We start from the raw sequence: 26,699 nt of genomic DNA, 5'->3' as shown, positions 1-26,699 counted from the left end.
TCCACCTGGCGCGCTATTGGCAGGTTTACAACGATGACGTAGCGGGAGAGCATGCAGTTTTCGTGTCGCTCTGCAAACATCACCCGGTTCATTGGTCAGATTGGTGAATGACTATCCAATTGCGTACAGAGTCATTTGAACTATGCCTGTTGATCACGTTAGTAGAAAATACATAGCGGACTCCCCAGACCAATGTTCAATCTTAAAATATTGAGCTTGGTCTGGTGAAAGCTAGACTAGGTGCATGTAGGCTTTAGACTAGATGCATGTAGGCATGTAGGTTTGCTGCATGTCTTACTGAAGATGTATGGGGGGGGGGGGGGGGTTGTCTGTAAGTCTCTTTTCCTTCACTGTAATGCTGTAACAATGCAAATTTCAATTGACAAGACAATTGACCGATCGCAAGCCCCGCCCATCGAACGCAGGTGAGCCAATGGCAGTTCAGTAGCTCCGCACAAGCACTGGCAGACACACTCCGACAGCTTCAACTTACAGCACATTGGGCAAAGCTGATTTTTGTCGGTTTTATGGGATTTTATAGTGATGCGAGTTGAAAAGGACGGCCAAACGACATGTATGGGATTAAGGCAACACCGATACACAGAATAATGGCTTTCAATCTTGATTATGCTTCCTGTAATTATGTTAAATTAAATTAAATTCTATCCTCCCAGCTCTGCCCCATTTTAAGCAAAGGGTTAACTTACTCCTTTGCAAACCATAACGAAACAGTGCTCCACCACATCTGAGCCACACAGCTAACTCAATGTAAGTAAGATAAACAAGGATGTTTATTGTTCTCAGCATTGCCAGCATTTTGTATAATATGATTGTCACTTGGAGGAGACTTGTGGATAACTAACGTTAGTATAGTTAGCTCACCGCTGCTAACGTGCTAGCATCATCACGTCAGAAAAGCATAGGGCTGTGCACAGTAGTGTAACATTTACTCACAATAAATTAATAAAGTTGAAGTGGCTCTGCAGTGTAGGCTATGTTTCGGTTTATTTGCAGTACCATGTTCCTTACACGACATGACCATGTGTCCTTTTAGGTTTTAGGTTTTAGTAAAGCAAGGTTTAGTGGAATCCCTGTTCCATACGATCTTGCATGCAAGCAGATTCCTTCAAATGCGCAGCTGATTATCAAAATACTGATGCACTGTTTGAAGTTGCGCTGCTTGCTGTTAAAGGGAATGACAGATGTCATTCTAATTGGTTTAAAAGGATGGTACGCCCAAAACACACCCATGACTGATTTAGAAACATAAGAACAACCCTTTGGGCCCTATCATGACATTCTAAAGTGCATCGTCACTCGTCAAAAGTCTATTCAAATTTAGTAGGATGTCCAGTTCACATTGGGAGGGGTTTCGTTCTCAAAAGTGGAGCGCATGGCGTAACAAGGTGTTCCTAGGTCTTTTAATCAGTCATATGGGTGTGTTTGGGGCGTAACATCATTTTAAACCAATGAGAATGACATCGGTCATTCCCTTTAACGGCGCAATGCGCGATATGTCAAATAAATGCATCGGTATTTTGGCATTCAACGGCGCATTTGAAGGAGGCTGCTTGCGAGACCGTATGGAATAGTCATTCTTAAACCATGCTTTACTAAAACCTAGCATAGCCTTCACGCATTTGCACTCGTCTATTATTTGAACTCATTGGCAAAGTGAAACTAACTTCACCAAGGAGTCAGTCAACGACAAGACAGTTATTTGCAGTTACTTTCACTATTGACTGACAATGGGTTACCATCGAAAACATAGGCTGGAAAAAGCAACACTTACCCTAATGTTGCTCAAATGACTGAATAAAACAACATTTATCCTGCAGAGGAGTTGCTTATATCTCGTGACAGTGCGTCTTCAGCTGTGCTCCATACGTGTCTCTCGCCTCTCCCCTAATCACTTTTAACCGTCATTACCAATTTGCAAATGATGGTGAATAACTACTCATCATGAGATGTACAGTATTTCGTAATATCTTTATTCTAATTATGTTTACCATTGTAATCGTGCAATTTGTAATGCTTTGCATGGACGTGCGCTGGTGTGCGTTCATGAATGATAGAAGGATGGTGCGTGCACCTGCCAATATGACTGTTGACATGCGCTCTTAAAATAGCATATGAACAACTCGCCATTGACTTCTGACCAGGTTTAGGTGGTGTATGATAGCGATTTTTAGACAATGCGCCAGGTCCCTCCCTAGGTTGTTAATTGCCACACCCCTGGGCGCAATGCTTAAAAAATAAAGGTGCAAAATAACGAATTCAACTTCGCGCCGGTGAATAACGAACTTTACGCCATGCGCTGGTGACCCAAAATACAGCCCTTTGTGTTTGATCACAAAATCACGCCATTGTGGACTGGCCACGCTTTTTTTATGTCTATAAACTTTGTACCTCTGACCATCCATTTATAATCAACAAGATAGGGCCCGTAACCTTTAATTTCCTTCATTTTTTTTAATTTTGCGCATTTAAGCGCATCCAAACCCAATTTGGTATTTTGAGGGCGTTATAAGTTTGCTAGACGCCAGACACATTGTTCAAAAGGGTTGTTCTTACAGTATGTCTCTTAATTAGTTATGAGTGTGTTTGGGGCGTAACGTCCATTAAATCAATGAGTGACATATGTCATTCCCTTTAAAGCAACACCAAAGCACTTTTCCTCTGTCGCACGCACACTATTTTTTTATCCAGCACCGGCTTTGGAAACAACAATGTCCACAGACAATGTAGAGTATGTTGCATGAATTTATGAAAGTATGATGTATTGCAACATCAGAAGCAAGTCAAGTTTGTAGTTTCTTATGTCTCATTCCATCGAACTACAGATCCGCTACCCGATCTGGCAAACTTGTATAGCGCGGTTATAGCTGATAGAGGGTTTAGAAACGAATGCAGAAGTGCCGTTTACCCTGTTACGAGTTGATGAACCACTGAAACAATTTTGGAAAGATTATTTTAAGGTACAAAAAACTCTTTGGTGTTTTTTTTTAAGAGCAAGGAGTGCAACGTCAAACAACGTATTGGTATTTTGAGGACAAGTGAATACATCTCTGCAGAAAGAATCTGCAAGCTGTACTGTGTATGCAATACCAGAATTCCACTGAAGCTTGCTTTACTAAAATGTGTGTGTGACAAACAGCGTATAGTCTACATCAGGGGTTCCCAACCTTTCTGACTACCGGTGACATGGTGGCAGGTGCTACAGACCCATTGGCAATTTACTATAATGTCATGTTAATTACATTAAGCGTAGTAAGCATGATTCAACTTTTACCGCTGGATAAAACACATGCCAGTTAAAGGTAAACTATGCAGTATTGGTAAACTATGCAGTATTGGCAATTTCCTTACTGTTTTCTCGGTTTTTGCTTCTTTTTCGCTGGATCTGTCATGACTAATGTCTGAGAAACTCCATCGCTACCTTTTTCTAGCCGGTGCCTGGCATGTATGTGTATTTGAATGCAGTAAAGCAATTCGTTACACTCGTTATACTTCCTGACACTGAGGCCGTCGGCCCACCGTTGCAAGGGTGTTTTTTCCGCTCACAGGTGCTAGGGGGAAGCGAGACGGCCACCATTCAACCCGAAAAAAGTCATATACCCATTCCAATGACTCTGAAGCTGTTAAATGAAGGTAAATTAAGCTAAAAAAAACTTGCATATTAAGCTAAAAAACCTGCATAGTGTACCTTTAATACTCAACTCGCCATCAATGCAAACCCTGAGCCTGTTTTCCGGGAGCAAGTTGGGCATAGCATGGTACAATGTGAATGACTGGCGCAGCATGCTTTTAACATCCAGTCTGCCTCGTTTGCTAGCCTAATTGTCCCCGCACACCACACACAAGAGATTTGGAGCAGTTGTATCTTCCCCAGTAGTTTTGGTTTACTTCCTTCTTTTTTGTCTTTCCATGATCTTAAATTCCCACAGGTCTTTTTTCAGTCACTCCACTAAAATGACCCTTTGGAGTCAGGCTCATAGGACCTTAAGGGCCCTATCTCAGTGATCTAAAACGCATGGCTATAGCTTAGGGGTTTGTCCAGTCAACATTGGGGGTGGTTTTGTTTTCAAACCTTATCAAACATTGGGTGCCTGGCGCAACAAGGCGGTTCCTATGTTTCTTGATCAGTCATGAGTGTGTTTTGGGTGTAACATCATTTAAACCAATGAAAATTACATCTGTCATTCCCTTTAATAGCAAGCAGTGCAACTTCAAACAGCGGTATTTTGATAGTCAGTGGCGCATTTGAAGGAATCTGCTTGCAAGCAAAACCGTGTGGAACAGGTATTCTACTAAACCATGCTTTACTAAAACCTAGCAGAGTATAGCCTACATGCATCTGCACTCATCTATTATTTGAACTCATTGGCAAAGTGAAACTAACTTCACTGTGGTGTCATAGTCAATGACAAAACAGTTATACAGAGTTAATTACACTATTGACTGACAATGGCTTACCATCGAAAACATAGCCTGGAAAAGGCAACACTTATCCCAATAATGTTCGAATGACTGAAAAAAAAAAACTAAGGACGGTGCATGTTCAGCTGTGCTTCATATGCACCTTTCGCTAGAAACCAGGTTTTTCTTGGTCAGTGGCGTAATGCTTTCTAGACAGTATAAGATAGCGATTTAGATAATGCGCCAGTCGTCGCCGGTTTTTAATTGCCACACCCCTGAGCGCAATTTTTAATAAAAAAGATGCGCATGTCGAAAAATTTGAGTAAGATAGGAATACGCTTTGCGTTGTGATAACAACATGCTTTGCGCAGAGTTTTAAATCGCCAAGATAGACCTCTATATGTCTAAAGTCATTGACATTTAGTTGTGAACTACCACAGAAAAGATTGGCAGATTATCGTTTACTCTCAAGTATTCTGTTGTGGTAAAAATTCTTAACAACCAGGCAACACAGACTGGAGTGGAAAAAAAAAAAGTACCATCTTTAATCACGATTGGTGATTAAAATCACGACCGGGGACATGTTACCAGCAACAAAGGTCCAGTTGCAAATCCAAAATTCTCTGGGGCAAGGCCCAATCTTATACAGATTCATCTTAAACAATTACATTGTTTCCAGGCAAAACCATTACATACAGACATATGACAAATCCATGACTTTCATGCTGTAGCTGCAGCAGAGACAATAGACAACTTAAGCATAATACCACTAGCATACAGTAAAATCATGTAAAAAATATTTTGTTTGTTTACTTCCCGCAGTTGCATTGCCAGTTCTCTACATCATGTTGTTAACATGGCAATGAGACAGAAGTCACCAAAGGAGGTTTTGTGGCTTACAGCTCTGTACTATGCAGTCTGTCCACCAGAGCATAAACAGACCCTTGTCACCAGTGGGCTCTATAAAGGGCAGGTACAAAGGTAGTGTTTCATCATTGTATCATGTATCATGCTACCATCATAAATGGATAGAACATAAACAGTTTCACAATTGTCCATTTCTATTCGGTTTCTTTTCTAGTGATCTGGTAGAAATTGTTGACACCTATTCAATGAAGACTGGCAATCAGAGGGCTTTTGCCTCTGCAGTTTTAGAGATGTTTTCTCCAACAAATGGTGATCTTCGGGTTTTGTCCAAACTAAATCTTTCATCAAAGGACCTCTTGGAACAGTTATCAACATGGCAGATGGATCATGCGTTTCATGTAAGTCAATACCTTGGTAATATATTATAATATTTGTTAAATTTCATGAAATTGAAATATTGTATAATGGTTCATACCATGTGGTTCATGTCTACAGTATATTAACAATTGTGACCTATTTTTTTTTTCATGATTTACCATAGAAAGTCACTATGAATGAAATCCAGAGTTCCTTTGAGAGGATGAGAAGGAAAAGCATCAGAGCACTCCACCAATTGACCGTTCGCCAAAGCCACGCCCCCTAGTTATTGTTACTACGCCCGTCAAACTCAGATCGGAGTTGTCTAGAAATTCAATGGTAGCTGTTAATTTACTGTCTGTAAAAGTTACAGCACAAGGCTCTTTTAGTTTTTAATTCATTTACACTCCGTTGAAAGACTGCAGTATGACATGGAGACACATCTAGCAACAATCATATCTAGCTTTGTTGGGTGACAAGCTTAAACGGGAGGCGAGTGTGATTCACTGATATTAATATTAGCTGTGCTAGATAGACTTGCATGCATGTTACAAGGATACTGGGCCATGTCATGTAAGGAACATGGTGCTGCCAAAAAACGGAAACAGCCTACATTGCAGAGCCACTTCAACTTTATTATTTTATGGTGAATAAATGTTACACTACTGTGCACAGCCCCATGCTTGACGTGATGAAGCTAGCACGTTATTAGCAGCGGTTAGCTATCGGAACTCCCCCTATTACCGTCGGTCCCGTATTTCCACCGTCTTGCGTGTATGTGTCACTTAATATCCATTTCTATACAAACCAAGACAGCGGACTCCTAAAGAAACGCAACCACCAACACCATAGGTGTATCTAAATTAGCTATGTACCAAAAATTACGTTTTACCGTGACTCAAAGAGCTTTAAACAGTGTTGTAAGGCTGCGTGTACACAACCGCTTGAAGCTCCAGTGGAATTTTAATTTCACGACGAGAATTCTTGGTCTAACCGTTCATGTGCCGTTGAAACGGTGTAGGCGACCATCTGGCCAGCACTATAACTCCGAGCGTGGTAAACAAAATCGGATATTTCAGGCAGTAAATGCTCCCGTTAAGAACCAAACCAGATTTTGTTCAAATCTACACACCTATAGCTACTGAAAAATGTAAGGTTAATTTAACAAATGTTATTTTGAAGTGTTAAAAAACATCGTTGTTTTAGAATTTCTGAACAAAAGTGGTGATAATTGGGGGTGTTACTATAACTATGCTAATGTTAGTTGTATACAAGTCTCCTCCAAGTGACAATCATTTTACACACAATGTTGGCAATGCTGAAAACTATTAACATCCTTATTTATCTTACTTACATTGAGTTGACTACGTGGCTTAATCCACAGATGTGGTGTAGCACTGTTTCGTTATGGTTTGCTAAGGAGTAACCCTTTGCTTAAAATAGTGGAGATCTGGGACGAGAGAATTTAATCTAATTTAAAGGAGAATTCCGGTGTGATATTGACCTAAAGTGTGTTGAAACATGATACCGAGTGTGAACGTTTGTGATCCTAGCCCCTACACTCCAAAATCTGGCGCTAGTTAGCCGATGTTACCAACAGCTTTTTCAATGGTGGTGCTTCGGCATCGGGCTAGCCATGCAAATAAATCACTGTTTTACACCATTTACGAGGCTCAATGTATCTCCACACTTCATTGGTAGACTTCCGAGGGCCCTGACATTTAAAACGAGTAATTGAGAACTTTGAAAAAGCACTGGTAGTTTACTGACAAGACGATTTATACAGACAGTATCTTCACGAAGTTTAGCGTTTGCAGCCATCTTGAATTTAGTCACGATAAGTCGAGCGACGAGTAAGAATGAACAGGTATGATAAGATTCCAAAAATAATTCCGTGGAAATGCATGGATTCCAGTTTCTTCCAGTAGCAGCAACTGGAATCCATGCATTTCCACAGAATTATTTTTGGAATCTGAAAAAAAAAACATAATTACAGAAAACGTAATCAAGATTGAACGGCATTGTTCTGTGTATCAGTGTTGCGCTAATCCCACATATGTCATTTGACTGTCCTTTTCAACTCGCATCACTATAAAGTCCCATAAAACCGGACAAAAATCAAGGCTCCCAATACATTTCTATGGAGCCGTAAGGTGAAGTTGATGGGCCATGTCTGCCTGCACGGAGCTACTGGACTGTCATGGGCTCATCTGTGTTTGATGGGCGGGGTTTTACGAACGGTCAATTAGGCCTTTATGGTAGAGTGGACAGATGGAGGCCATTTTTTGTTTCCCAAAATGCACCTGAACGACTCTCAGACCATGACAAGTAAAATGATCTAGTCTGATGAAACAAAAACTGAACTATTTGGCCACAATTCCCACCACTGTGTGTGGAACAAACCAGGCACAAAGCTGCACTGATGTTTGTCCTTCTTTATGCTTCTCTCATCTTCTCGAAGGAACTCTGAATCTCATTCATAGTGACCACGGATGGATTACTGCACGGGCCTACCGGGCCCAGGCCCAGGGGCCCAAGGGGTCAGGGGGCCCTGAAGCCCAAGCCTTTGCATGGAATCATTGCCTCAATATCAACAAATCAGGATGTAGGCTAAGAATCTGATTGAATTTAGTATTGGCCATCCCCAAAATGCACCAGAATACAGGAAATCACATCAAACAAATAAAAAGATTTCTGGGGGAGGACCCCCAACTCCTAGCCTGACGTAGTCATACTCAATTCTAGTCAGAATTTGAGTCTGATACTGCTCCATAGAGCTGTGATTATGGGGCGTGTTTCAAACGAACCAGGAAAAAAAATGCTTCTGCACTCAATTGGATAGACCTACAACCAATCAGAGCAACGGAGTGTGTGACGTATGTTAAGCGACGCATAGTTGATGTCAACAGAACTCAACTGCACGCTAGAAGAAGAAAATGTGAGCGATTTTCGCAGGTGTTGTAAAAATAATGTAAGGATACACGGAGTTCTTCAACACACGAACCTCATTTTTGAGAGAAACAGTAAAGGTGAATGCATATACGATCAAGTTATCCGTTTAGGATTACAACTCCACAACACTGCAAACAAATCGCATCGCATTTGTCGGTCCTGTCAGAACTTTATAACACGGTTGGAACGCGACATGCCCGTGTTTAAAAAATGGACAGAAGACGAAGGAGACCAGCCTGAAGAACCGTGTTCATCTGAGGCATCAGAGACGCCCCGGACTCTGAAGAAGTTCTGCCCCAATCCGTCAACTCCAACCTGTACAAAAACGCGAAGAAGCATTACAGAGGTAAGCTTGTTAATACATTTCTACTTCTTATGATATGACTATGAGAATAACCTCGATTGCCACGTTTCACATGAGTTAATAGTGAGTCGTGATTATTGTCCAATGTGATAAACACTGTGCATTCCCACACTCCTCATTTCCGTGAAATCTATCTATGATTAAATCATCTAGTCATATTTTGACATGCCTAGTATTCTGGAAGCCAGCCCGAATTTCAGTGTAGTGTGAGCAAATGTTACCAGGATAAACTTGTACCTGATGTGTAAGTTGGCCTCTGTCACTTTGTCAATATGTAGAAACCTCATTTTGTAATGGACTAGCATGTTATCCAACCCCCACTTCTGTGCTCTGCACCTCTGTGGGGGGTGGGCAGTGTTTCTCTGACCTGCTCAGCAATTGCATCTGGTGTCACCATATTTAACAGTCTGTATTTTCCAATGTATTGTCAATGCACGTTATACTTATTAGGCTATACTGTAATTCTTCACACTGATGTGTTCACTTATATTTCAGGTTGTCACCCATTTTCCATCCACTTGACCTCCACCTGGAACACCTAAACAATTTTCTCAAATCATTTATGAGAGGATTGGGACCAAACATGTCAGAAATGTCAGCAGCCAGAATCAGTAGGTCCATTGGCATCGTCAAAGAGCTAATGGACAAAACGGACACAGAGCTGGAGCTGACAAGGCCGGCTGGCATTCATCATGTGGCCCGAGAACAGGACGTTTTAACACTGGTAAACGTTTTCAGGGAGACACAACTTTCCCAACAAAAATCACCCAGGCAGGCAGTCTCATGCATTCCCGAATTTCAAGAGAAACTTATTGGCAAAGCTGAATTACCAGGAGAAAATAATGGACTGGCAAAATGTGCCTATTTAAATAATTAAGTAAATGTGAAATGTAAATGGTGATGGTAATTTGTAAATATTGTTTTTGTAAATGACAATGTAAATAATTGTTTTCATATAATAGTTTAGTAGTATCCACATTCTTGAAAACATTTTTGTGTTTTCTTATTGGTTGTATGTTCAAAGTTCAGCGTATATCTTCAAACATTACCTATTATGTGAAGATATTAAAAATCTTTATTGACATGTCTTATTGTTTGTCTTTAAATGCAGAAACATCACCAACCAGTAGAGAAGTATAAACCATTTTAATTTTATTCAAAAATATTAATGTAACAGAGGTAAAAAAAAAAGGCATTTGCACAACAACAGGACCCTGAAGCTACAAATTTGAGCCTGAATTTGAAGCTAGCCTGAGATCTTCAACATTGACAAGCCTGATTCCAAGTTACTTGGGGATGATTGTATCTTATCATCCTCATCCTCGTCATCAAAGTAACCAGTGTAATCCATGTCAACCTGAACACGGTCATCCTGAACAACACAGTCATCAAACAAATTAGTTTGACTCTGTTCGATGTCATCAAAAACCTCATGCATAATTCATAGTATCTCTTTTGCATGTTCCAGCTTGTATGTAGGGAGATTATGGATAATGAAGTCCAGGTCAAATATCTGTGTGCACTGTTCTAAAACTGATCAATGAGTTCATCTCCAAAACCAGTGCAGGCTGTGTCGACTGTGTAAAGTGGTATGTTTTTATGGTCCTGAAGTAAACTACTCCTGTAAGTTTGTAACAGTTCCCTGATCAAAAGTGTGCCCTTAGGTGTGACTATTCTGTGTTTGTGGTGTGATGAAACCTCCCCTTGAAAGTGTTCATATTTGGGGATTAGCTCCCCACAACCTTCAGGTTCACAAGAACAAACAGAATGGCAGTGAGTGCAGCACAGATGTCCTAGATCAACAGATGTGGTGTGTTCCTCAAAATGGCAGTACAAAGCTTTCCGCAGACAACTAGTGACTCCATTAAAGTACCGTCTTAACTGCTGGGTCAAGCTTTGTACTAACATCCCTCACAATCCAGTGTAGGCACTCCAGTGTATGGCCAGGTACTTTAATCAGACCCACTCTGATGTTTGTTCTGTTTGGGCTCAGGGCCAAATTTATTGGATTGTCCATCTGAAGCTGTTTCATAACCCTGGCTCTGGATTCCCGATCAGCAGAAGCGGTCAATGTCAGCACAGGTGTACCTGGAATATATAGCAGTACAAAAAGCAACCAATAAGTAACAGTAAAAATAAGAAATTATGAGTAGTATCATTTAGTACTTTTTAATGACTGTACTGACATCTAAAAAGAATACATCACTTATAAGGGGTACAGTGACTAGCCTACCAATATGGGTATGGTGCTTGAGTACATAAAGCAACACCCAAATGCCCTTCTGCCCTTTTGCAGCCTGACCACTGATAGAAATAAAACAGTAACCTACATTAGAATGTTTTAACAGCTAGTTCGCTACAATCACACTAACGTTATGATTGTACCAAGTCTGAGTTAGCGAACGTACAACGACACCTAGGCTACTATGTTTACAACATGGGATTCATATCACGACATTGGGAGTTATTTACTAAGTCAGACAGTTAGACTCTCTTACCATTTGTAAGTTAGATGAACTTCGTCCATGACGATACCCATTACGTTGGCTTGAAAAACATCGGAGCCTAGCATGTCCCTCCACTTGTTGTTCAGCAGCCAGGATTCCGGGCTTCAAAAAAGGATCTGGCAACGACCGCTGGCTATATCCACCTCGTCGTGCACGCCGAGTTGCATCGCCGTGATGCCCATTTCAGTTGCTTCGGCAAAAAACATCTTTCTCATCAACAAATGCCTTGATCCCGTTACTCTGTTCCTCTTTTAAAATTAATTCGCTGTCGATATCTTCTAGAACAGACCTGATAGCAGAATCTACACATCTCAATTCTCCAGCGGCAGCCATCGTTGTTGTAAACGAATTCAACCCAAGCGCTCTTTGGTGACGTGGTGGATTACGTTACTGTTGAGCATCTGTCCATCATCGTATAAAGCCCGCCCTGACAATTTGATTGGCCCGCCAGTATTTGGGCGAGCATACTCGCGCCACTATGGATCAATGCCAGACCGAACTTCCCGACCTCAAACGTTGTGGGCGGGACTAAGTTCGGAATGGCACCCAGGCTACCCAACTCCCCCCCCCCCCCCCCCACATATACGACAATAAGTGGGGGGCCCTTAATACATCTGGGCCCAGGGGCCCAAAAGTTCATTATCCGCCCATGATAGTGACCATTGGGTCTTTGGTTACCTGTCTGACCCATGCCCTTTGTGCCGGATGCCGGATTTGTGCCGCATGCCGGATTACTCAATTTGGCTGAGCGGCCAGGTCTAGGAAGACTGTTAGTTGTTCAAAACCTTTCCATTTGAGAATGATTGAGGCTACCATGCTCTTGGGCACTTTCAATGCTGCAGAATTGTTTTTGTATCCTTGCCCAGATCTGTGTCTTCACACAACCCTGTCTCGCAGGTCTACGGACAATTGTCTCGACCTTGTGAATTGGTTTTCACTCTGACATACACCATCAACTGTGAGACCTTATATAAAGAGATGTCTGCCTGTCCTAATAATGGCTAATGAATTAATTTAGGCACAGGTGGACTCTAATTAAGTAGTAGAAGCATCTCAAGGACCATTGATAGAAGGATGCACTAGAGCTCAATTGCAAGTGTCATAACAAAGGGTCTGAATACTTATGTAAATTGAATATTACAGATTTTTATTTTTTATAAATTTACAAAACACTCCAAACACATGATTTGGAGGTATTTGGAGCATTGTGTGTAGATTGATGAGAAAAAAAAATGAATTGAATCAATTTCAAGATGACTCTGAAATATAACAAAATGTGGAAAACTTGAAAGGGTCTGAATACTTTCCAGTTGCACTGTATATGATTCACCAACAAAAACCTGGTCTGATGTCAGTGGCACAGTATTTCACTTTTATTTTCAAGAGATCAGGACTCTTATATATTTTCATATATCTTATTCATTACAATTAATTAAACCTGTTTTTCTACAGACCCTGCATGAGGTGATTAAAAAAATAGCCTCAGTGATTAAGCCATGGGTGGAATCAAGGTAGAAACCATTTCATTTTGTGGAATTAAATTCCCTTACGATTGGGATAAATTATAATGTGAATTGTACTTTTTGTCTTAGTTTACAGAGTCGTGCTTCCTTTGACATGGTGAAGAAAGATATTCTGTCTTGTTTGGAACTAACAATGAACATCTTTAAGAAGGCTACTGGACAGTGGACATATATAGAGAATGTCTATTCAGTTCTTCACCTGTTAAACTCATTCAATGGCTGCCTAAACTGTATTGAAGGTGATAAGGTAAATATCAATGTATATATAGTTATACATAAATCCATTTTATCTAAAGATAAGCTCCATAATTGATTTATTCCTTGTCAGGTAAAGCCAAGTAGTGATGAATTATAAATGGCATGTCATATATTAACCCTTTGAGGCCGACAAGTTCAAAGTGTGTCCAAATTCACATTCTTCTTCACATCACAGAGATACCACATGCATGTCACGTGAAAGTGCCAGATCATATACTGCACATAGTCAGAAGCACGAAAAACAACACTTTGTGATTTTGGTTAGGCTCCTGACCTATCCTTTGGCAGTGGTTCCAACCACCAAACTTTGCGCCCTTGTTTGTGATTGAGCAATTTTCAAGCACAGAGCACAAAGTGCTTTACAGACAAACAAAACAAAAACAACAACAACAACAACAAGAATAATAATAATAAATAAAAGGACAAACTACCAAACACAAACTTAACTCAATATAAGAAACAAAAGGAAAAATATATAGTACAGTACCCAAGACAAAATAAACAAACAGAAATAATAATAATAATAATGATAATAAATTAGCAGAGACATGAGTGGAATCATTCACTATTTAAGAAAGGCAATTGTATATAAGTGGTTCTTTATCCAAATTCAAGAACCACGTTTCTAACTACAAAGGTTGTGATGGAGGTCAGCGAACTACGCTTTCTAGAAATTCACCCTGGTCTTGTTTACTAAAACTTGTTTGTGACTAACAGAGTATAGCCTACATGCATTTGCACTCGCCTATTATTTGAACTCATAGGCAAAGTGAAACTAGCTTCACTGTGGACTCATAGGCCTAGTCAACGATAAAACAGTTCTAATTATTTACTTTCACTATTGACTGACAAGGGGTTACCATCGAAAACAGCCTGGAAAAAACAACACTTACCCCAATAATGTTCGAATGACTAATACAAATCCTAAGAATATTTATCCTGCAAAGGAGTTGTTTGGGACTGGTTGCTAAGGGCTGCTTACATCATGACAGTCAGTGTGTCTTCAGCTGTGCTTTATATGCACTTTGCGCTATAGACCAGATTTTTCTTGGTCAGTAGCGTAACAATTTTTTAGAGGGTGTAAGATAGCGATTTTTAGAACATGTGTCAGACCACACCTTATGTTGTTAATTGCCACACCCCTGGGCGCAAGGTTAAATAAAAGTGGAGTGCATGGCGAAAAATTCATTCATTTATTGAGTGCAAGATAAGAATGAGCCTTGTGTCGCGCTTAGTGCCGGGTGTAAGATAGGACCGACCCATAGTCATCGGGTCCCAAAATCATAGCATTGTCCAATCTCTCATCATGACAAAATCGATCATGGATTCCCAATCATTTGATTGGTTTGCGATTGATGTCAATCAACTTGGTGTCACCCAGCACCCTCTACACATTTCACTTTAATGCCTGCCCTGTACATTTCTGTCCACTATCAAACATTAAGTAAACTCCACACAAGTAATTGCAAGGACATATTTTAATTAGTTGCAAATCAAATAAAATGACAGAAAATAACACTATTAAATCAATTCAGAGCCTTGTTTTGTAGTAATATCTTATCTTACCTTAAGCAATACATGTCATACAACATTTTTGCAGGCCCTGCTTCTTTCAAATCTGGACCATTGCAATGCATTGTTAGCTAGCCTACCTGCTTATGTAGTGAGACAATTATAGACTAGAATTGCGGTTCCGAGGAACTGCAAGAGTGGGTTTGATCAGGGACATGGAACTCTGCCTTATCCAAGGATTCCAACGGTACCTCATTTATGAAAATCGGACATACGGGTCAAAAGTTACATGCACACACCTTCATATACACAGACAGCCCAGCCCAGCCCATTATAGCTCTGCCAGGTGGCTTAGAACTCTTCCAGGTGCAAGCTTAAGCAATTAGAGCTGTGATGTCACAATCGAATTAGAATCCTTGAACATTCCGCCATTCATTTCAATGGGCCCAAAAAACGCAGAAAAACGGGAATACCGCGAAAACGACAAGGGCCAGCGACACGAAATCAACAAGCAAGTTACACCGGTTCGGGCCTGAATTTTTGGAGTTCGAACCGCGTCGATAGCTCAAACGGTCTAGGAGCAGTAGTTCGGCCAAAAAGTGGGTGAACAGGAATAATAAATAACTAGAATTGCGGTTCCGAGGAACTGCAAGAGTGGGTTTGATCAGTGGCACGGAACTCGGCCTCATCCAAGGATTCCAACGGTACCTCATTTATGAAAATCGGGCACACGGATCAAAAGTTGTCTGCATTAACGCAACATCCAATCAGCTAAAACGCATAAATAACATGGTTGCTATGCTGGTTGCTATGGTGGTCGCTAGGTTGACATTACAGGGGTGGTTTCTAGGTTGTTGCTAGGGTAATTAGTTAGTTGCTAGTAAGCCATCTTAAGCTGACTGCATAAAGTGATTATTTTAAGAGATACATTTTCAAACCAGAACTGTGTATAGGTCATGGTTAAAAACGTATCAGAATCACAGAAATAATCACGTAATGCAGCCAGTTTAAGATTTTTTAAGTCAGATTTTTTAAAGGCAATCAAATTTCTGCTGACTCTCTTCTGGCTGCGGTTAAAGGCCAGCGCCTGCTGAGAGGCCTGAAGGGTCAGTTCTGAGGTTGTTGGCTGCTGGAACCGAAAAAAGGACTGCATTTTCTTAAAAGACAATGTGACTGAAGTGCGGGCAAAGTTTGCACAGAAATGTACGATTTTTCCCACCCTCATCAACCTCGTCATAAAACTTGTTTAAATGATCACACGACGCCTCCTTGCTGCTTTGTTGTCTACATCAGCATTTCTCAAACTTCTTTGACCTGAGGCCCAGTCAAGGCATACTTTGGGGTCATAGGGCCCACCTACATGAACCCACCCCCTCCTCCCACCCCCCATCAAATTGTAATATCATCACAATTATTATTATTTTTATACTATATTGCTATACATGCACTTCAAAACAGTCAATGTTTAAAGTGCTAAGATTGTTCACAAAAGTTTGTGAAAGCATGCACATCAGAGTACTGCTTTACTAATGTAAAATATAATTAGGCCTACACTAGTTTCATTGTTTTTGCATTGTTGCATGATTGATATGCTATTTAATTACATTTCATTTGAATGCCTGAATGTAAGAATTCAGGAAACACAATACCAGCTTTTAACATTTATGTTGTTTACTAGTTTATGTAAATCACATAACACATGAACTGTTTACATACTACTGATAGCCCATTACTGTACACAATAGATTAGTATCTTCAAATAGTCAAGGTTGTTGACTGCTGAAACCGAAAAATGGACTGCATTTTCTTAAAAGACAATGTGACTGAAGTGCGGGCAAAGTTTGCACAGAAATGTACGATTTTTCCCACCCTCATCGACCTTGTCATAAAACTTGTTTAAATGATCACACGACGCCTCCTTGCTGCTTTGTCGTCTACATCAGCCTTTCTCAAACTTCTTTGACCTGAGGCCCAGTCAAGGCATACTTTGGGGTCATAGGGCCCACCTACATGAACCCACCCCCTCCTCCCACCCCCCATCAAATTGTAATATCATCACAATTATTATTATTTTTATACTATATTGCTATACATGCACTTCAAAACAGTCAATGTTTAAAGTGCTAAGATTGTTCACAAAAGTTTGTGAAAGCATGCACATCAGAGTACTGCTTTACTAATGTAAAATATAATTAGGCCTACACTAGTTTCATTGTTTTTGCATTGTTGCATGATTGATATGCTATTTAATTACATTTCATTTGAATGCCTGAATGTAAGAATTCAGGAAACACAATACCAGCTTTTAACATGTCTGTTGTTTACTAGTTTATGTAAATCACATAACACATGAACTGTTCATACTACTGATAGCCCATTACTGTACACAATAATACTGTGCCCATTCATTAACATATATTAAACATCAGGCGTCTTGTTTACACATTTAAACCATATTTGCACTTCGAATTTCGCTTCCAAACTGTAATAACTACATCTACAAAGTCTAAAGAAGATAACCATGTAGTCTGTTCATAGATAATATCAATTTTGACAGAACTACAGACTTCGTGAAAGTAGCCTAGTAGTCCTACATAAAAGGCTCCATATTCACTTCATTGCAAAATCGCGGTTGGTCTGTTTACACACTAAAACCATATTTACACTTTGAAATTCGCTTCCAAATTGTAGTAACTACATCTACGAAGTCTAAGGAAGATAATCACGTAGTCTGTTCATAGATAAGATACATTTTGACAGAACTACAGACTTCGTGAAAGTAGCCTAGAAGCCCTACATAAAAGGCTCCATTAACTTCATTGCAAAATCGCGGTTGGTCTGTTTACACACTAAAACCATATTTACACTTCGAAATTCGCTTCCAAATTGTAGTAACTACATCTACGAAGTCTAAGGAAGATAATCATGTAGTCTGTTCAACGATAAGATACATTTTGACAGAACTACAGACCTCGTAAAAGTAGTACCTAAAATTAGTGTGATAAATGGCCATCACGTAGCCTAAAGCATATAGCACTAGCATATGACAACAGCAAATAGCTAACGTTTACGTTAGCCTAACTTACTTATCGTTGACGTTGACCCGACACGTTTATAAGTTAGACCATAGACTGATAAGGACGTCCATCAAAATTCCGTGTGTATCCTGTGTATCTTTCGTGCTGCTATCCTGTTGCCTTTTCCCTGTTGTTCCGGCAACAAGGTTTTTACGCGATATTTGCCACATCCCAGAGAGTTGTTGTTTGGTGGGTCAGGTGACGAGCCGTCGAATCACAGCACAGCACCCAGAATGCATTGCAACACACCGTCTAGAAGGGACTCAGCGTTAGGTCGGCTTTAAATAGCATACAGAACCTGTAGTAATATAACGTTGTCTGTAAGCTCCACAGATCGTGGCAAGACAATTGAATTGATTGTGGACTTCTTGCTGGGCAACGATGAGTAACTTGATTAGTAATGCTGCGTGGATATGCATGATATCTGTATGAAAGTGTGTTTCTCAATGTAATAATCTATACAACTGTACACATGACTAAGTTCAAATGGAGCTAGCTGGGTATAGGACTGGGCTGAATGGATTGGTGAAATACTTTCTTTTTTTTTTTTTTTAATGACCTATATGAACATGGTTTGGCTTTAAAAAAAAGAGTTACATGACCTTTACACTTAGTGCTGGCAAGGCATTGAACTGGGCTGAATGGATTTGGAAAATATATATATATATTTTTTTTAATGACCTGTATCAACATGGTTTGGCTTTAAAAAAAAGATGAGACAGCGCTTCGCGCTGTCTCATCTTTTTTTACATTACCTTTACACTTAGTGCTGGCAAGGCATTGAACTAGGCTTCATTCAAGGATTCCAACGGTACCTCATTCATGAAAATCGGACATACTGGTCAAAAGTTACATGCACACACCTTCATATACACAGACAGCCCAGCCCAGCCCATTAGACATTGCCAGATGGCTTAGAACTCTGCCAGGTGCAAGTAATCAACTCTAGCAGCAGAGCTCTACCAGGTGCAAGTAATGAGGTGCTGTGATGTCATAAAGCCCCAGCATTCCGTCATTCATTTCAATGGGGCCCAAAAACGCCGAAAAACGGGAATACCGCGAAAACGACAAGGGCCAGCGACACGAAATTAACAAGCAAGTTACACCGGTTCGGGCCTGAATTTTTGGAGTTCGAACCGCGTCGATAGCTCAAACGGTCTAGGAGCAGTAGTTCGGCCAAAAAGTGGGTGAAAAGGAATAATAAATAAATAAATAAAGTAAACTTAAGAAGAACAATAGTGGGCTTGCTCCGCAAGCCCACAGCATGGCTTTCAGCCATGCTGTGGGCTTGCTGGATCAAACCCACTAACTAGAATTGCGGTTCCGAGGAACTGCAAGAGTGGGTTTGATCAGTGGCACGGAACTCGGCCTCATCCAAGGATTCCAACGGTACCTCATTTATGAAAATCGGGCACACGGATCAAAAGTTGTCTGCATTAACGCAACATCCAATAAGCTAAAACGCATAAATAACATGGTTGCTATGCTGGTTGCTATGGTGGTCGCTAGGTTGACATTACAGGGGTGGTTTCTAGGTTGTTGCTAGGGTAATTAGTTAGTTGCTAGTAAGCCATCTTAAGCTGACTGCATAAAGTGATTATTTTAAGAGATACATTTTCAAACCAGAACTGTGTATAGGTCATGGTTAAAAACGTATCAGAATCACAGAAATAATCACGTAATGCAGCCAGTTTAAGATTTTTTAAGTCAGATTTTTTAAAGGCAATCAAATTTCTGCTGACTCTCTTCTGGCTGCGGTTAAAGGCCAGCGCCTGCTGAGAGGCCTGAAGGGTCAGTTCTGAGGTTGTTGGCTGCTGGAACCGAAAAAAGGACTGCATTTTCTTAAAAGACAATGTGACTGAAGTGCGGGCAAAGTTTGCACAGAAATGTACGATTTTTCCCACCCTCATCAACCTCGTCATAAAACTTGTTTAAATGATCACACGACGCCTCCTTGCTGCTTTGTTGTCTACATCAGCATTTCTCAAACTTCTTTGACCTGAGGCCCAGTCAAGGCATACTTTGGGGTGATAGGGCCCACCTACATGAACCCACCCCCTCCTCCCACCCCCCATCAAATTGTAATATCATCACAATTATTATTATTTTTATACTATATTGCTATACATGCACTTCAAAACAGTCAATGTTTAAAGTGCTAAGATTGTTCACAAAAGTTTGTGAAAGCATGCACATCAGAGTACTGCTTTACTAATGTAAAATATAATTAGGCCTACACTAGTTTCATTGTTTTTGCATTGTTGCATGATTGATATGCTATTTAATTACATTTCATTTGAATGCCTGAATGTAAGAATTCAGGAAACACAATACCAGCTTTTAACATTTATGTTGTTTACTAGTTTATGTAAATCACATAACACATGAACTGTTTACATACTACTGATAGCCCATTACTGTACACAATAGATTAGTATCTTCAAATAGTCAAGGTTGTTGACTGCTGAAACCGAAAAATGGACTGCATTTTCTTAAAAGACAATGTGACTGAAGTGCGGGCAAAGTTTGCACAGAAATGTACGATTTTTCCCACCCTCATCGACCTTGTCATAAAACTTGTTTAAATGATCACACGACGCCTCCTTGCTGCTTTGTCGTCTACATCAGCCTTTCTCAAACTTCTTTGACCTGAGGCCCAGTCAAGGCATACTTTGGGGTCATAGGGCCCACCTACATGAACCCACCCCCTCCTCCCACCCCCCATCAAATTGTAATATCATCACAATTATTATTATTTTTATACTATATTGCTATACATGCACTTCAAAACAGTCAATGTTTAAAGTGCTAAGATTGTTCACAAAAGTTTGTGAAAGCATGCACATCAGAGTACTGCTTTACTAATGTAAAATATAATTAGGCCTACACTAGTTTCATTGTTTTTGCATTGTTGCATGATTGATATGCTATTTAATTACATTTCATTTGAATGCCTGAATGTAAGAATTCAGGAAACACAATACCAGCTTTTAACATGTCTGTTGTTTACTAGTTTATGTAAATCACATAACACATGAACTGTTCATACTACTGATAGCCCATTACTGTACACAATAATACTGTGCCCATTCATTAACATATATTAAACATCAGGCGTCTTGTTTACACATTTAAACCATATTTGCACTTCGAATTTCGCTTCCAAACTGTAATAACTACATCTACAAAGTCTAAAGAAGATAACCATGTAGTCTGTTCATAGATAATATCAATTTTGACAGAACTACAGACTTCGTGAAAGTAGCCTAGTAGTCCTACATAAAAGGCTCCATATTCACTTCATTGCAAAATCGCGGTTGGTCTGTTTACACACTAAAACCATATTTACACTTTGAAATTCGCTTCCAAATTGTAGTAACTACATCTACGAAGTCTAAGGAAGATAATCACGTAGTCTGTTCATAGATAAGATACATTTTGACAGAACTACAGACTTCGTGAAAGTAGCCTAGAAGCCCTACATAAAAGGCTCCATTAACTTCATTGCAAAATCGCGGTTGGTCTGTTTACACACTAAAACCATATTTACACTTCGAAATTCGCTTCCAAATTGTAGTAACTACATCTACGAAGTCTAAGGAAGATAATCATGTAGTCTGTTCAACGATAAGATACATTTTGACAGAACTACAGACCTCGTAAAAGTAGTACCTAAAATTAGTGTGATAAATGGCCATCACGTAGCCTAAAGCATATAGCACTAGCATATGACAACAGCAAATAGCTAACGTTTACGTTAGCCTAACTTACTTATCGTTGACGTTGACCCGACACGTTTATAAGTTAGACCATAGACTGATAAGGACGTCCATCAAAATTCCGTGTGTATCCTGTGTATCTTTCGTGCTGCTATCCTGTTGCCTTTTCCCTGTTGTTCCGGCAACAAGGTTTTTACGCGATATTTGCCACATCCCAGAGAGTTGTTGTTTGGTGGGTCAGGTGACGAGCCGTCGAATCACAGCACAGCACCCAGAATGCATTGCAACACACCGTCTAGAAGGGACTCAGCGTTAGGTCGGCTTTAAATAGCATACAGAACCTGTAGTAATATAACGTTGTCTGTAAGCTCCACAGATCGTGGCAAGACAATTGAATTGATTGTGGACTTCTTGCTGGGCAACGATGAGTAACTTGATTAGTAATGCTGCGTGGATATGCATGATATCTGTATGAAAGTGTGTTTCTCAATGTAATAATCTATACAACTGTACACATGACTAAGTTCAAATGGAGCTAGCTGGGTATAGGACTGGGCTGAATGGATTGGTGAAATACTTTCTTTTTTTTTTTTTTTAATGACCTATATGAACATGGTTTGGCTTTAAAAAAAAGAGTTACATGACCTTTACACTTAGTGCTGGCAAGGCATTGAACTGGGCTGAATGGATTTGGAAAATATATATATATATTTTTTTTAATGACCTGTATCAACATGGTTTGGCTTTAAAAAAAAGATGAGACAGCGCTTCGCGCTGTCTCATCTTTTTTTACATTACCTTTACACTTAGTGCTGGCAAGGCATTGAACTAGGCTTCATTCAAGGATTCCAACGGTACCTCATTCATGAAAATCGGACATACTGGTCAAAAGTTACATGCACACACCTTCATATACACAGACAGCCCAGCCCAGCCCATTAGACATTGCCAGATGGCTTAGAACTCTGCCAGGTGCAAGTAATCAACTCTAGCAGCAGAGCTCTACCAGGTGCAAGTAATGAGGTGCTGTGATGTCATAAAGCCCCAGCATTCCGTCATTCATTTCAATGGGGCCCAAAAACGCCGAAAAACGGGAATACCGCGAAAACGACAAGGGCCAGCGACACGAAATTAACAAGCAAGTTACACCGGTTCGGGCCTGAATTTTTGGAGTTCGAACCGCGTCGATAGCTCAAACGGTCTAGGAGCAGTAGTTCGGCCAAAAAGTGGGTGAAAAGGAATAATAAATAAACTAGAATTGCGGTTCCGAGGAACTGCAAGAGTGGGTTTGATCAGGGGCATGGAACTCGGCCTCATCCAAGGATTCCAACGGTACCTCATTTATGAAAATCGGACATACGGGTCAAAAGTTACATGCACACACCTTCATATACACAGACAGCCCAGCCCAGCCCATTATAGCTCTGCCAGGTGGCTTAGAACTCTTCCAGGTGCAAGCTTAAGCAATTAGAGCTGTGATGTCACAATCGAAATTTGAATTCTGAACATTCCGCCATGCATTTCAATGGGCCCAAAAAACGCAGAAAAACGGGAATACCGCGAAAACGACAAGGGCCAGCGACACGAAATCAACAAGCAAGTTACACCGGTTCGGGCCTGAATTTTTGGAGTTCGAACCGCGTCGATAGCTCAAACGGTCTAGGAGCAGTAGTTCGGCCAAAAAGTGGGTGAACAGGAATAATAAATAATAATAAGAAAACTTAAGAAGAACAATAGTGGGCTTGCTCCGCAAGCCCACAGCATGGCAAAGCTGTGCTTGCCATGCTGTGGGCTTGCTGGATCAAACCCACTAATAAATAAAGTAAACTTAAGAAGAACAATAGTGGGCTTGCTCTGCAAGCCCACAGCATGGCTTTCAGCCATGCTGTGGGCTTGCTGGATCAAACCCACTAATAATAATAAGAAAACTTAAGAAGAACAATAGTGGGCTTGCTCCGCAAGCCCACAGCATGGCAAAGCTGTGCTTGCCATGCTGTGGGCTTGCTGGATCAAACCCACTAATTATTCAAAATGCAGTGACACTACTGTTCTTTAATTAACTTAAGATGACTTGTGTAATTACAGTATGCAGTCAGAATTATTTTCAAAACCTTCAATCTGGCTTACAGGAAAATGACTGGATCTGTACCTTGCTATTTTGATACCATGTCATCATTACTGAGAAGACCCAATCAAGACTCTTTTCTTCTGTGATTCCCATGGAATTATTTACCTTGTGCTTCTTCTAAAGACTCATCTGTTAACCTTGTATCTAACTAATTGATTTTCTTTAGAGAGTTGTTGCTTGTATGTTTATGTGTATTGTTATTATTTTGTTAAATTATACTTATTCAATTACTGTTATTGGTAATTTCCCATTTTTATTTAGGCTATATGACTTGGCTTTTGCTAACATCTACACTGTTAATGTGAAATGAAGGGTTCAGATGCAAAAGCCTCTAAATGCCACCTATGTCAAAAATGAGATAAAGATGGTGAGGGGATGCTCTACGCTAATCAAATAATTTAACTTTTAAACCCACTAAATACCACTCTCTTCCTGGTCTGAAATATCGATTTATAGGCAAAAACCTATAGGAGCCTGAATTTAAATGCTCATTTAAAAGAAAAGTGGTCAGATGGATTTAGAGGGTTTTGCATCTGAACTCTTCAAATATGTTTCCATGCAGGCAGGGTAGTGTCAAGCAGCAGTGTGGTGTGTATGCAGGTAGCCCGTCACCTGAGTCAGACAGAAGACGGGCCCTGCTTTCTGTTAAAATATTTCTGCCCCTTCCAAACTGCGTTAAAATGGTGTATTTAACAGACAGAATTTCAAAATTTTCTCGGGGCAGACACCCCTGAACCCCCGGTAATATCATCAGCACCACAAAATTCTATCAACGTCCCTGCTACCGGTCTGTCAGAAATACTGTATGACAACTGTTGTCCAGTCTGTGTAATGAAAAAGGTTGGGAACTCCATTCATGCAGTTTTCTTGTTTAATTAATTTGGTAGTCTTATTATCTGCTAGGCTATAAGCCTAATGCTAAACCATTTTCTGATATTTTGTATAGATTGGCTATATGAAGATATCGATAGGCATAAACAGGGCGCCCACATTTTTTTTAGGCCAGAAGTGTCAAGTCATAGGTCTACTTAGTCGAGGGTTTATCCCCCGGATATCTAAGAAATGAGCTGTTGAATACCCAGTCGTGAGAAGGAAAGAGCAGCAATCTTACCACCATTGACTACTTACGTCTTATACAAACAACCAAGTTTTATCCTATTTAAGGCGAGACACGGCAGGTGAAAACATCGTTTTTTCATGCACTGGTCAATTTCGAGATTTTGAGCTAGTTTGTTACCTTATGATGTATTCCATCACACTACTAAAAACAAAAAAAGTCCGATTTACACATTTAGGTGTTTATTTCATTATATTGTGTCTACTCGCGCCTATATTTCTCCTAAATTCAGCAAAAGTTAGCATTCAAACCTGCACTCCCACGACCGTGATCCAAAACATATTATGTGTAGTATGTTGGAAAGCTCTGTTTTTCCTGTATCACGCTATGTGATCCATATATGGACACTTCCTTTGTATCAGCAACCAATCGTGAAAGTTCAAAGGCGAGTCTAGGCTGAGAACGGAATCTCATTGGCTGTCTTTCAAGGCTGTTTTCTCAAAATGAGTTTTCTCTCCGACTCTGAGCACGAAATCTCCACTTCAGAAGCACTTACATACACCAAACTTTCTAGACTTATGCCTAACTATTATTTAGAACATTTTTACAGAAGGGTTTGTTGATATATTATTCCTAGCCTGACTGATCATCTCAATACCAACGTTTCCCAAAAGGGCCTTTCCCAAGGAGAACAAGTATTACCTTGAAACTTAAACACACATGGGGAAACTGAACAGTCCAATCAGTAGACTATGATAGGCTAAGCTAGCCAACTATGCTACTTTGTTTACATTATTCCAGGCTTCAACCAGACAGCTGAATTAAAGAGGTAGAGTTGTAATAAAAAAATAGTAGGCCTAGGCTATAGGCTAATCTGCAAAAAGTGTGCTGTCATAAATATCAGTCATTCAGAAAAATATTTGTATATCAGGATATAAAATAATAGATATATTATATTGTAATCCTCTGGTGTACTGAGGGAGGCTATTAAAACTGTTATTTAATAAAATGTATAGCCCCCCCCCCAAAAAAAAAAAAAAAAAGTGAAAAAAAGAAAAATCGAGATTCGTATCGAACCGTGGGTCAAAAATCGTGATACAAACCGAATCGTGAGGTTGGTGTACCGAATAGGCGAATAGGCAAGATGTTTTGTGGTGCGTCAGAAAATTAGACATTTTATTTATTATTTTTTCCTAAAAAATGGGGTAGCCACTGGCCTCGTGACCTCATGAGCTAAGCCATCAATGAAAGCAAAACAAACATAAACAAAACAGCCAGATGCCTCTTCATAAAATAACAGACACCTTCATAAACAATAACACGTTTTATCGTGAGACTGCATGTCGTCAACTTCTGAAGACGACAAGGACAAAAATATCCTAATACTTAAACGTCAACTTTTTATCCAAACTTCAATGCGCAGCCTACACATTTGGCCTTTAAAATCATATTTCTAGGACGTTTTACAGTAGGCCTAAGATACGTCTATGAGTGGTAGATGAGGGGTAAAGGAATGTGTTACTGGGTGAAATAAGAAAATGCATAACTTTGTCATTTTCGACCCTTGCTGCATTCAAATCGCTATATCTCGAAATGGATTTCCGCGACTCAAGACTCATTTCGTCATGGCACGCCCCATTTGGTTCATACTGTAGTATACTGGTGCACATTGACTCAAAGCGGCAAAAGCCGATGTTTCTAACCCTGCCCACAAGTGCCACCTGGTGGTTGTTTGGGTCATTGCAGCTTCACTGGGGAAATATAAATAAAAGACCCGTGATTCACGCCTGAGGTCACGTGAGAATCACGCGTGAAGCAGGACAATTCAAAGTAGTACCCACTGTAATATGTATTGATGTCATTGTAAGTCGCTTTGGATGAAAGCACTTGCTAAGAACCATAAAGATAAACAAGCATTTGTAAAATTCACACACACACACACACGCACACACAAGGTGT

General features: G+C 40.1%; 1 protein-coding gene and 2 long non-coding RNA genes across 8 annotated transcripts in view; 2 read left to right on the top strand and 1 right to left on the bottom strand.

Moving 5' to 3' along the window:
- LOC143121977 (E3 ubiquitin-protein ligase RNF213-like) overlaps positions 1–26,699 on the top strand; it is a 123,038-nt gene that overhangs the window by 68,056 nt on the left and 28,283 nt on the right. For all 6 annotated transcript variants that reach the window (XM_076282731.1, XM_076282728.1, XM_076282730.1 and 3 more), the window contains 4 exons: positions 5,242–5,400; positions 5,501–5,684; positions 12,919–12,977; positions 13,059–13,236. In XM_076282731.1, coding sequence (XP_076138846.1) covers positions 5,242–5,400; positions 5,501–5,684; positions 12,919–12,977; positions 13,059–13,236 — 580 coding nt within the window. The remainder of the gene's footprint in view (positions 1–5,241; positions 5,401–5,500; positions 5,685–12,918; positions 12,978–13,058; positions 13,237–26,699) is intronic.
- Positions 8,389–10,043, top strand: LOC143121233 (uncharacterized). Its single transcript, XR_012986446.1, has 2 exons — positions 8,389–8,941; positions 9,455–10,043. It is a non-coding gene; the product is annotated as an uncharacterized LOC143121233 (long non-coding RNA).
- Positions 10,091–12,019, bottom strand: LOC143121232 (uncharacterized). The gene is made up of 2 exons (XR_012986445.1): positions 11,458–12,019; positions 10,091–11,047 (listed from the first exon to the last, which is right to left on the bottom strand). It is a non-coding gene; the product is annotated as an uncharacterized LOC143121232 (long non-coding RNA).

This window comes from Alosa pseudoharengus, unplaced genomic scaffold (genome assembly GCF_046254945.1).
Source record: "Alosa pseudoharengus isolate Yale_2024_CS ecotype anadromous, Long Island Sound unplaced genomic scaffold, YU_APseudo_1.1 YU_APseudo_1.1_scf_13, whole genome shotgun sequence".
Lineage (NCBI taxonomy): Eukaryota > Metazoa > Chordata > Actinopteri > Clupeiformes > Clupeidae > Alosa > Alosa pseudoharengus.
This window is presented reverse-complemented; position numbering and strand designations above follow the sequence as displayed.